The 12,835-nt window shown below is 53.8% G+C and overlaps 1 protein-coding gene across 12 annotated transcripts in view; it reads right to left on the minus strand.

Moving 5' to 3' along the window:
* FAM189A1 (family with sequence similarity 189 member A1) overlaps positions 1-12,835 on the minus strand; it is a 480,663-nt gene that overhangs the window by 4,946 nt on the left and 462,882 nt on the right. For all 12 annotated transcript variants that reach the window (XM_035023973.1, XM_035023980.1, XM_035023976.1 and 9 more), the window contains 2 exons: positions 6,416-6,491; positions 1,187-1,393 (listed from right to left, as the gene is read on the minus strand). In XM_035023973.1, coding sequence (XP_034879864.1) covers positions 1,187-1,393; positions 6,416-6,491 — 283 coding nt within the window. The remainder of the gene's footprint in view (positions 1-1,186; positions 1,394-6,415; positions 6,492-12,835) is intronic.

Consider the following 12,835-nt stretch of genomic DNA (forward strand, 5'->3'; position numbering starts at 1 on the left):
AGCAGACATGCCTGGTGCATGGGATCGTCCCCCGGACTTGAACGGGTAATAGCCCTCACGGGGAGGACAGAAGGGCTGAGTGTGGAATCCTCCAGCACAGGCGGGGGGAGGGGTGCAGAGGAGGGTCTGAGGGAGTCCTGTCTAGTGAGCTGGCAGCTGGACGTGGGAGGGGAGGGCAGCGGGACAGAGGGATGCAGGCCAAGGAGCCTGCAGGGCCAAATCTGGCTTTTCCACCAGGAGGGCCCTTGTAGGCAATGACCTTGGCGGCTTCCTGGTCCTTTCCCGGGATACAGTTCTCCTGGGGCACGGATCCTGTGTATTTGGGGTTCAGCCAGACAAGACCACTGAGTCCAGACCTCTTCCGGGCTCTTTGGGTTCCACTGTAGGAAGTCTACACTCCGATGGCCCTGCAGGCCTAAGTCCCACCCGACCTTACAGGCAAAGACACTGCCATCCTCCCCCCTCGAAACGAGCACCGGCTTCAGGGCCCACAAGGCCCCCTGGGGGGCTGGCGTGAAGGGCAAGTCCCGGGCTGCTGGGCACAGTGACTCTGACGCCAGGCCCGACAGCCCAGGGAGGGCGCCGCCCCCTCCGAGTCACGTGTGGCGATTGGGACCCAAGCTCCAGGCCCCACAAGGAGGGCTGCCAAGGGGGCCCGCGAGGTGCTGCTGGAAACACACCTGGGTCTAACTGGGGCGGCTCGGCTGGAGGACACCCCGCCAGCCCAGCGCTGCCACTGAGGCACAGCCATGCCTTATGTGGCCCTGGGTCCCAGCAGGCCACGAAGCAGGCACCAGCACTTCCCCCAAGTGTGGAGCCCACGCTAGTCCTGGGGAGAGAGCCACCCGCCCGACCTGAGTCCCCACGTGGGCCCCAGAGCTGGTGTGCCACTGGCAGGCTGATGTCAGGGGCTAGCCGACCCCGGGTGGGCTCTCATCACCCCAAACCTTCCATCCCTCCTCCCCGTACTCCCCAGCCAGAAAGTAGGAAGCCTGGTGGGTGCTCAGCAGAGGCCCCTGGCTGTCCACCCCTCCCTAGGGCCCTCGGGCATTAAGGCCACATTCCCAAAGTGGCCCCTGAGCACAGTCCCAAGGCCTGGCCTTGACTCTCAGCTCACTGAGGCCTGCAGGGTCCAGGGCAGAGCAGGGCACATGCAGAGGACACAGCGGGGCTGGAGCAGTCATACCTGCTACACTGGATGAGCAAGAAGTGGGGTCGCTGGTGGAGCGGGCCACACGCCTGGGTCCTGGCACCACCCATGTGCCCTGGTCAGGGCCCTCCGGGGACTCGAGGCCAGGTGGCAGGGGCTGTGAGGCACCCACGGGGCCTTCGGGGCTCAGGCCTGGCGCAGTGGCACCCTCGGATGCCAGGAGGCTTGAACTATCTGCGGGCTCTACAAGGCAAGGGACACAGTCTTAGCACTGGGGCTGGGCCACCACAGAGCCACCAGAGACGGGCCCAGTGCCTGCCTGAGAGTGAGTCTCAGCCACCTGGAGCCCTCCCAGGGGGCCCGAGCCGTCTGCCCTTCAACACCCAGTCTAGACCAACCTGTAATCCTGAGGGCGTGGAAACATGGAGCATGCTTTATGGTGTAGGAAGGTTTGGGTGGACGCCAGATGATCTCCCAAGAATCACTCCAGGGGGCGTATGGGGTGCAGGGCACTTACACTCTTCACAATCCATGAGAGATTAAAAGTCAGAACCCAGCCCCATCTCCCATCCAGGGCAGGCCTTGGGGGGGTTGACGTCCAGGAAGGGGGAGGTCACAGGATGCTCGATGCCCACACAGCACACAGCCCGTGCAGAGAAGGGTGGGGCTCAGAGGGGCGCTAGGGCATCCTAGCCGGGGCCTCCTGGGCCCGAGAACCTGCCTGCCGCACACAGAGGGTATGGCCCAGGGCCTGGAGTGCAAGCCTTGCCCTGGTCAGGCAGGGGCGGGAGCCCGCCCGGGAGGCCTGCCTGGTTCTCCAAGCGTGGGCCAGGCCGTCAGCATCAGCACGGCCCGGGGAACGTGTAGGTGTTCAGCCCCACTGCACCTGAAACTCGGGGGTGGGAACGAGCCCCCAGGGGATTCTGCTCCCCCCCACCCCAAGTGTACGACCCACTGCTCTATCCCTGTGATGCTGGTCAGGTTGGGCTCCAGCCCCTCACCACTCCAAGGCTGGCCCCCTGGGGGGACGGGATCGGAACCTGTCTTAACAAGATTGCAGGGGATCTGTTTGCACAGTATTAAGGCTCAAGAACCAGTGCTCCCTCCGCTCTTTTATCCCATTACCAGACAAGGTCAGAGCTGCCTTCCATGAGGCTCCTCACCCATCAGGGGCAGATTTTTGAGGCGAAAGGCTCACCCTTTGTAAGAACCACAGCAGCCTGAACAACTCTGGGTGGGAAGCTTTGGGATCTGTCCATTCCATCCCTTTCTGTGGATACTGTGGGAGCCCTCTCTGCTTCCCTCGCATCTGTGTGCTTGCCCTACACCGAGGGCTTTACCGGTGACCTCCCACTTAATCCTCTCAGCTCTCCCAAGCTACCACTCAGGAAACACGGCTGAGAGGCCTCAGGGGAAGAGGAGCTCGAGGCCACAGAGTGGTGGAGCCGGGTGGAAGCAGCCCACTTCTAGAGCACTCCGGCTTCAGCAGCCCTCCACTATCACCCCTGCCCTCTCCACAGATACCATGAGACATTTAGCAGTCCATCTGGATGAACCGAACCTCACCAATCACAGCAAAAGAAAAAAAAAAAAAATTCAGGATGATTGATCTTTTTTTTTCCTTTTTTTTTTAGAGAGTGGGGAGGTAGGGGGAGGTAGGGGGAGGTAGAGAGAGGGAGGGGCAGAGGGAGAGGGAGAGAGAGAATCCTAAGTAGGCTCCACACTCAGTGCACAGCCCAATTCGGGGCTTGATCTCCCAACCCTGAGATCATGATCTGAGCTGAAATCAAGAGTCCCAGGAGCCCCAATCCTTTTCTTTTTTAAGATACTGGAAGAACAGGTGTAGAAAATAGAATAAATCTACAACTTTGGAGTGAAGAAAGACTTTGTAAACATGATAGACACCAGAGAGGAAAAGCTTGATAAATCTGACAATAAGAAAAATCATAAAAAACAAAAACAAACAAAAAAACACAAATTGTAAAAATTGTATGGCAAAGGCATTATTAACAGGGAGGAAGCCGAGCACAAACTGGGAAGGCGTCCCTGCAGTGAACAGAAAAGGGAGAAAATGTATCTATTTAACAAATATTTTTCTTATAAATTCACACACACACAAAAACACCCCACAAAACACTGCAAAAATGTGGGCCCCAAACTGACCTACAGGTAGGTAATAAACATATAAAAAGGTGCTCACACTCTATCTTGTGTATCGTTCACCTGCAGGGGTGATAAAGATCATCAGGAACAATGATGTCTTGGGGTGTCATAAACACCGTTGGTGGGTACGGACACTAGCAATAAAACCCTTCCAGAACGCCATGTGGCCAACACGCCAAAACCTAAGATACCCATTTCCTTGGACTCTGCAATTTCACCCATAGGAATTGATTCTAAGGAAATGATTGGGCAAACACTCAAAGCTGAATGCATCCATGTAGAAAAGAAACACTTCCCTGTATCCTTAGAAAACCTCAAACCAGCAAGTGGAATTATTAACTGTATCAAAATCACACAGCGGCATATTAAAATTATTCTGAATCCTATTCATCCCTGCTGATTCCTCTTGATCTCCGTTTTCTCTCTTTTTTACAGCTTTATTGCAGTATAAATGATACACAAAACCCCGTACATTTTTAATATGCACCATTTGATGAGATTGGACATAAGCATATATCCTTAATCCCAATTTGCTTAATGTCAGTGATAATCCAATGGCTGAGTTCCTCAGGTAAACAGAGTCACAGAGAGAGAAATGTGACTTAGTTCCAAATAGCTATCATTAACGGAAACTTATATAATTAGGGTAACACAACAGGGAAAGCTCATAGGCCAAGACATTCTTGTACCCCCTCACCGGCTTTTGTTGTCTGTTTACACAGCACTGATCATCCTAGTGGACTTCCGGCTTTTCACCTAACGATCACAAGCATTTTTCCTAATCAATGTAAAATGATATATTTAGCATATGTATCATATTTTCCTTGACTCTTATCAATGGACATCATTGTCCCTGTAAGTTTTTACTCTTATGAAAAATGCAAGTTATCTTTATGCCTACGGTTTTTCTTTTTTTTTTTTTTTGCATTACCCCCCTAGGGCAGTTCCAGAAGTATGATCACCACACCTAACAGCATAAACATGTTTTATGGCTCTTTATCAAGATGCTTTGCCAAAGGGGTGGGTTGATTTACAAGCCGCCAGTCAGGTCTGCGTGTAGGGCCTTTCCTCTGGCCTTGCCAGCCTCCGTGTCCTCATTACTATTTTATTTCAGTAAGTGAAAAACAATACCAGCATCTATCCCCTTCCGGGCACCCCCCTCCCAATTCTAGAGCTCATACATGAGTCTGACAAGGTTGCAGGAGACCCGATCACCCCGTACCACCGTCGGTCACGCGTACTGACGAGTGTGCAGAAACCCAAAGTAAAAACAACGCCACTTACAGCAGCTCCAAAGAAAACGAAGCTCCCAAGTATACGCCTAACAAAACATGTCCAGGATCTGTATTCTGAAAATGGCAAAATGCTGAGGAAAGAAGTCAAAGAAGATCCAAATCCGCGGGGAGACAGACCCTCTGCAGGCTTAATGCCATTCCTGCTAAATTCCCAGCTCGAGTATTTGTGGGCACAGACAAGTGGGTTCTAAAAGGGATATGGAAACACACAGGCCATAGATGACCTAGAACAATCCTGATGAAGAGGAGCAGAGGGGAGGTGTGGCTTGCTGATGGGAAGGCTCAGCGCCGAGCAACCGGTCATCAGCGCAGAGGGACTGACACGCAGACGAATGCCACGGAATACGGGGCCCAAAACTACCCCCACGCCGTTATGCCCAGCTGACTTTTGTCAAAGGTACACAAGCAACAAACGATCTGGAGCAGTTGGATATGCATAGACCAAAAAAATGACAGGGACCTCAACCTCACTCCATCCAGAAATTACCTGGTGGGAGGCATCTTTTCTAAAGTGAAACCTGCTCGGCCTGCTGTCCCATGAGTGTGTCTGTCCGTTCCTCTCCATATAATCCTGCCCACTTCCAGCCTGGCCCCTCTACCCAGAGTCGGTGCTGGAAGCAGCCCTGAGCTTCCCAGTCGAGCCCAGTTAATTGCCCAGATCCTGCGCAGTGAGGAAGGCCCCGCCCGCCTGCAAGAATTCCTGACTCCCCTGTCCATCTCTACCTGCCCTGGGCTCTGGGAGCCACCAGGCTGCTTGGCCTCGCCGACCATGCTTTCCTCCAGAACGTGCGTTTTTGGGAGTGATGTGGCTGGAATGGGGAAAGGAAGCCCCATCGGCGCAAAGTCTATCATGCACTGGGTGGGTGTGGTCACCTGTGGTGGGGGACCGAGACACGCTGTGCCCTGCAGCAGTCTCTGGGAAGGCCACAGGATACCACAGCTTTTGATGGCTGCTAGGAGCCACCAAGTGAAGGACAAAGTCACTTCCAAATCCTAGAACGGCAGAGCCCAGACTCCTACAACCCAAAGGCATCCTCGTAGGATGGCCCCTTCTTATTTCTTAGATGTTAACTAGAGTTGGGGTTGAGCCCTGGGACTGTAATGGTGGTCCTTTCTGGGACCCTTAGTTATCTCACAAGTTAGCTGACTTCCATCTCTGAATAAGCCCACCCACCTGAGTCCACCCAAGGACCCAGCCCCTACCCATTTGCTCCCTCTGTGACTAGGGGTTGTCCGCTTTCCTGACACCTCAGACGACCTCCCCACCTCTGGCTTCGTACAGCGGCTCCCACCTCACGTCTGAGAGGAGACCTTCCACATTTTTCCTTCAATGTCCACCAGGATACAACTTCTAGCATCCTTCCCCCGGCCTCTCCCCACAAAGCCAGTGGGCAAAGGGGCCCGGCCTGGCTCCCTCCTGAGGCAGAAGCCCAGTGGACATGAACCTGCTACAGTTTTAGCTCCAGAAAGGGTCCATCCCAGATGGAGTCAAGCATGTCTTCAAACCCATACCCCTCAAGTGGAGAAGAAAGGGCACTGGGGGAGAGGGGGCAAGCCCCCCCGAGAGAAAGCATGAGGCCCCCCAGGTGTACTGACTTACTTGTTACTACATGCCCCTAAGGGAGGAACTCTGGAGAACGTCTATGGTACTGAACAGCAAAGGCTATAGCAAATTCCATCCCCTTAAAGAGCAAGCAATGGAGGGAGGGCAAGGAGCAGGGAGGAGGAGAGAAGGAAATAGGAGAGGAAAGGGGACATGCTTTGGAAAACACAGACTTATTTCAAATGCTGAATGGGGTAAGATTACCTTGTGTGCCGAAGCCATCCGTGGCATCTGGGTCCCTGGGGCTGGACTCGGTCGCCTGCTGATCCACACTCGTAAGCTACGGCAAGAAACGAGGCATCGGATGGGTCATCTGTAGTTTGGAGGGGACATCACAACAGGCTCCAGAAATCAAGGCTGATGTCAGAGCTCATCTTCTAGGAAGACATGTATGTACATTTCTGCTTTTCTCCTCTAAATTTATGGGGTCAGGCTGTGAGGATGCCAAGGCCAAAGGATCACTGCCAAGACCTAAGCCCATCTCTCTGACCTTCTGAAAGCAGAGTGCCCAGCACTCCCCAAGAGCCCACTCCCCAAGAGCCAGGTGCCAGCGACCCCGAACCCACTCACCTTCCACTTCCGGGGGCACTGCTGGGGACCAAAAAAGGCCACACAGACTCCTCCAGAGTCACTGTAGGAGGTAGGACAGCCCCTGGCCTCGCTTCCAACGCCCTCCTCCCAACTGCTCTCTTCCCTGTTTCCATAGCAGGAAGAATAAAGCCACACGGGACAGACAGTCATGAGACCTGTAATGCTTTGGGCCCACACAGCTTGCACACAGGGTGGATGTTTAAGAAACAATCTTGGCCTCCGTGAGCTCCCAGACTCCCCCAGAGCATGCATTTGCTCCTCTTCCCTTTTGCCTTCTGCAGATGGAAGCAAGAGGTTGCTCCCAAGGCTGACCTCCCTGCCTGAGCTTGGGCTCAGGGTCCATGTCCACTCAGGCCATGTGCTCGGTTGAACGTGGGCCCCATGACTCCGGGTACACTGTCCCGTCCTGGTGCAGGGGGTAGCCATGACGATTGCATCGTGTTTGGAAGTCAGCATGCTCTTGCAGATTTCTTCTTGAATGGATCATTCTGCCCAGAGAGGCCTTTGGGAACATGGGGGCAGCGGGGGGTGGGGGGTGATAAGACCAGACCTCCTCTGCTGGGCAGGGATGGGGCACCTCTGCTCTCCTGCCCTGTCTCTCCCTCCCATCCTCTGCTTGCACACTCGGTTCCACCCCGGGTGACCACATCTGCTCCACTGCTCCTTTTAGGGGACAATGGCCCCACACGGGCCATGTGCCTGAATGTCATGAACACCGTACATGTGTGCCCCTGTGCTGACTTAAAAAACGATTTTTGAGTCCTTGTGTCATTTCAGAATTGCTTTGGGGACCTGCTCGCAAATAATGAGCTCTGGGGGAGGGCCGGGAAGGTGAGGCGGGCCCCTGCAGCTCGGTTCGATTCCAGCTCAGGTAATTCCATCCCTGCCTCCCTTGTCTCCCGTCACCTCACTTGGAGAGCTGATAGTCTTCTCTTTCCACCAGGCTGGAGCCGTGGCAGGTGCTGGGCTGTAGCCCTCCCACCAACACACAGCAGGGGAAAGCATGCCCTCGGCGGGGACCCGCGACACGGTCTGGGGGCAAGAATGGCACCTGCGGCGAAGACCCAGAGCCGCCTAACCGTTCCCTTTGATCCCACTTATGTCTAATACTGCACACGCTATGTGCCTTCCTCAGCGCACCTGTTCTGCTGCGGAGGGAACCGGGGGAGGGAGAGTCCCATGGCCACCAACGCTCACCTGCTTTTTCACTGAAATCACTATCTGCCTACAACTGATGCTGGAAATCTGTCGAGAATATTCTGCTAAATCACACAAAAAAGAACAATGCTCTCAAGGTTCATTCCCTTCCAACACTCTTCCTGACCCTTTAAACATTTATTTTTTAAATTTTTTTTTTATTTTGCAGGCATGGGTGGCCACTTGGACACTCGAGGCCTGAAGACAAGCTCCTGGTAATAAAGAAATATAAATAAAACAAGAGAAATAAAAGGCACAGTGAGACAAGGTCAGGAGGAAATTGGATTCATTTCGTATTTTGCAGTGGTGGCATTGGCTTCCCTCTGGCTCCTGGTCAAATCTGGGTTTGAGAAGAGACAGCCTCCTGGCAGCACATCATCACATCTCGTAAGCGGGGTGGCAAGGGTTTAATTTGAATTTGGCCTTCCCTGATGGCCAAGGCCACCCTGCCACCCAAAAGCCGGGAAGGGAATAGCTGTGAGGTTCACACGGCATTTTTGATTCCATATAAAGGCAGCGGAGAAGAAGGGAGAAGACATGTATTTGTGGCACAGAATCTAAGTTGAAATTTGAGTTTAGCAATGAAGGCTTGTAACAGCTCTTACAGGAGAGGGCTGCTGAGAGGTGAGGCTGTGCATATGGTTTCGCGTGGGACATCCAGAGGCTGCATTTACTTAGTCCCAGACACGCTCTATTGACCAGGAGTTGTAATTAAAAAGTCCGTTGGGGGGCGCCTGGGTGGCTCAGTTGGTTAAGCGTCTGGCTCTTGATTTCGGCTTTTGTGAGATGGAGCTCCGCTTTGGGCTCCACACTGGCACTGGGCAGGCACATGGTGCCTGCTTGAGGTTCTCTCTCTCCTTCTCCCTCTCTCACTCCCCTGCTCGCATGCATACACGCGCATGCTCTCTCTCAAAAAAATAAAAATAAAAAAAGTCCAGTTGGCATTGGGCAAATAATTTCCTCGTCTCCCTTTCTCTTAGGAAGCTCTGTGGCTAAGACACCCATGAAAATTCTGCCCTATTTCTGCAGTAAATTTCCCACTCCTGGGTTGGGTCAACCAGTGAGTATCAGATTTATATCAGATTGTCTTTGGGGGTAATTGTCTGCAATCCCAGATAATGTGAATTAAGATCTTAGGCTAATGCCCCAAGGCAATCTTTGAAGTGGCTTTGCTTTCCAGATTTTTAAATGTAAAGGTGATTTCATTTGAAACTATAAATTCTAACCTTGAGGACTTACGGTTGGCTGCACCTCTGCCATGTCCCCTGCCTTTCTCACAATTTCTAGTCTCCTACCTCAGGCTTCCCGCCAGACGGCCACCAAATTAAAATTCCTGAGGTACCGCTGGATCATGTCAACTCCAAATGCCAAACTCTTCAAAGGCACTGCTGTAGTCCGACATCCAAGGTCATAAAATCTGTATCCAAATTATTTCCATGAACTTCCTTCATTACCTTCAGCTCCCCAACCGGGCTCCAGGCTGTCCCACCACCGCTGTCCCTTGATGAACTTCCCCGTTGTTCACACGCCCACTCCCACTCAAACTGTCAAGGTTGGCTCTTCCCCTGGAGCCCCAGAAAAGCTTCTTTGAGGCTGTCCTGTCACCATGCCAGACTGTTAGTTCCTCGAGGAGGTGACTCTGCTCAGCTCATGGTTCCGTATCCCACAGAACACAGCACAGTCTTCTGTGGTCCCTGGAACGTAAGCCTGTCATCCCCACAGGAAGATCAAACTGGCAAATTCCCAGGAACTTTCTTGCTATAGAAAGGAATGCACCCCTTTCGATCCTGCCCTCCAGTTATGGTCTTGAGCCATGGGAAAGAGAAGGACGTTGCAAACGAAGTCTCCAATCTGGGAGAGTGAATGGGTCAAAGTGAATGTGCTCGGTCAAGGGGTGCTGTTTCTTCCTGCATTAAAAATCTCCCGCAGATGAGCAGTCTCCTGCCCCTGGGCCCACACAACGCATGCTCTGCTTTCCCATCAGTCTGTCTTCCTCTCTTTATCCAGGCAAGTCCTGATAGGCAATTTACATGCCTTTTGTCCACAAGGTGAAGTAATTAACCTCCCCCTCCCCCTGGGAGAAAGGATGGTGTTGTAAAGGGGGGCAGCTCCTTGCCATGTGCAGGTGGGAGGGCTGCCCCAGGGGGAGGGGGCAGCTGGCCGGTGCAGCCTTCCCTCTGTGGACAGGAATGGGTTTCATTGACTTCCAGACTCCCGGGGGTGTCTGTGGGATTGAAAAGCGCTGCCAGACCACCGGGTCAAAGAGAATGGGCCCAGCAAGGCACCAGGCCTCCCCTCCAGGGGAGAATGGAGGCAGCCCCTTAATCACCAGCTTATCCCCCTCCCAGTGGGGCCGGCCCAGAGAAAGGCCAGGTGAACCCACACTTCTTCCACAGATCATGTTTTGTCGAGGCCCTTGCAAGCCGGCCGTTTTCTGGGCCAACGCAATATGAGACGGGCTTTCTCAGCACATTTCAGGTGGGCAAAGCTAAGCTATGATGGTCGGTAGGTTAGGGGTGTTAAGGATATTTTCAAATTATGAGGGGTTTCTCGGGTTTAACCCCATCATAAATCGAGGAAGATCTGTATTCCATGCTCCAGAAGAAAAGAGTTAAACCAGCGATAAAACACTCCTCAGTATCCTTCTGGTGTGCGAGTGTGGGGTAGTGCATCCCATGTCACACCCAAATCCAGAGGCCCCTTTCCAGCATCCAGGGTCCTTGATAGGCTGGAGGGGGGCGTTCCCCATTCCCATCATCAGGACTGCTGTTGGGGGTTCTCGCCATCAGGATTGAGAAGCAAAGGGCTCTGAGAAGTCCTGCGGCTCTCCACAGGGTGGTGGACCCAGAATCACGCATCTTCCCAGGGCATTCTCCCTTCTGGAAATGGGAGTGACGGCTCACCAAGAGAGGACAGAGAGGCAGGCCAGTGTTGGTCCCCAGCATGGAGCTGAATTTCTGTGATGGCAATTAGCAGCAAGTGGAGGAGGGGTGACAGCAGAACTCTTTCTTTTCCCCAAGGTAGCCATGGAGAATCACACACCTCTGGGCTTGCTGGGGTCTCCAGGCCCATGTACTGCCCTGCCTCATGCCCCTGCTGGTTACAGGGAGAGCTGACCATCTGAGGCTGGGTCAGCCTCCCCCTCCTGCCTCCTATGGACTTCTGTCCCCGACCCTGGCTCAGCTGCTCCCCACCCCCCCGGGGCCCTTCCACAGCTCCTTGGTAACCCTCACGCCCCAGGCCCACAGTTCTACTAACTACCGCCTATCTTCTCTCCTCTTGGCCAAGCATCTCACAAGAGTGATCTACTCCAGTGCCCAGTGTGTCCCTGGACCAGCAGCCCAGCAACAGCGGGAGCTGGGGCTTAGGTAGGGATGCAAATTCTCAGCAGGATCCCCCTCCCCAACTACTGACTCAGAAACTCTGGGGGGCAGGGCGCGGCTCAGCCATCTGTATCTGATCAACAAGCCCGGGATGCCCACCGGAGTCCAAAAACTGCTCACTCACACCCCTCATGTCCCATCCCCTCCTCTGGCCCATGCCAGCACCTACCCCATTGCCCCCTTGTAGCTGCTCCTGCCAAGGTCAGCAGCAGTCTCTGGATGACGAGCCAGGGGGACCAAGGTCAGCCCCTCACAGCCTCCGGGCAGCACTGGACCTATCTCTTCCCTCCCGAACCACTGTGTCTGTGAGTCCAGGCCCCCTAGGAGCCCTTTTGTGTTCTGCTCTGCAGCCTGTCCAGTTCCTCTAGCACCCGAAGTATTGCCTCCTACCCGCTCCCGGTTCCCCAGAATTTGGTGACCATGACTGCGGCTAACCTGGATCTCTCCAAGGCCCCAAGCTATAGAAGCTGCGGATGTTCTGATGACCCTAGATTCCAGTGAGCCGAGCAGGTCACCCTTTACCCATGTCATACTCCTTGCAGACTCATCCTGAGTGGCTTTCTGTTTGAGGATGTGCATGCTGCGCTGTGCCTTCTTCTGAGCCTTGCCACTGCCACCCACTCAGCCTGAGCCCTCAGCTCACGGAGGCTCCTTGGACACCCCCAAATATGGATTGGATGCCTCTGCCCAGTACCCTCCAGCAGGGCACAGGGCTCCCCTCAGAGTACTTATGACTCCCTTTACAGTTTCCACTGATAATACTGATTTGAGTGATTTTTATCATAAAGAGGAAAAGAAATCACTTCAGAAAGGCAGAATTTTCCACTCCGCTTTTTATAAAATTCAAGAGTAATTCAATTATTATAAGTTTAGAAATAAGATTTCAGTCACGCTTTGCCTCTCCACTAATGAATCCTGCCCCCATGCCAACCCCAGGCAGCTCCCACATGTCTGCTTCTACTGTGGACAGAAAAAACGCCAAGAGTCCTTGGCCGAGTCCATCTGCTGTCTGCAGCCTGATAAGCTGGTCCAGGACGTTTCAGGGCAAGAGTAGGCGGAGAAGAAGGCCCAGAGGCTCAGGTGGCCAGCACCAGGGTGGGCTGGGGCGGGCCTGAGCAGTCCCACCCAGGTGACCCTCAAGGAGAATCCTTCTTGTAAAAAACGTGTGGCCAATGTCCCACTAGGCACAGAGGTAGGCACCTCTTGCCTTTTCTTCCTGTCCCACAACCATCCGGCCTGCAGAATGTGATTTCCATTGTGGATGGGATTGTCTCCAGAGGCTTGTGGAAGCTGAGTCTGAAGAGCCATTGTGCAAAACCACTTCTCCACCCACAGAGGTCCCTTAGGGCCAGGAGCTCCTCGGTGGGTGGCCAGGAAAAGGACGGGCACTGCCTCCTGGCCTTCTCACCATGTGGACCCGAGATCTCAAAGGGGCAGCGAGGACATCAGAAGG

Source organism: Mirounga leonina, unplaced genomic scaffold, assembly GCF_011800145.1.
Source record: "Mirounga leonina isolate KUSES-001 unplaced genomic scaffold, KU_Mleo_1.0 Mir_178, whole genome shotgun sequence".
In the NCBI taxonomy this organism is placed as follows: domain Eukaryota; kingdom Metazoa; phylum Chordata; class Mammalia; order Carnivora; family Phocidae; genus Mirounga; species Mirounga leonina.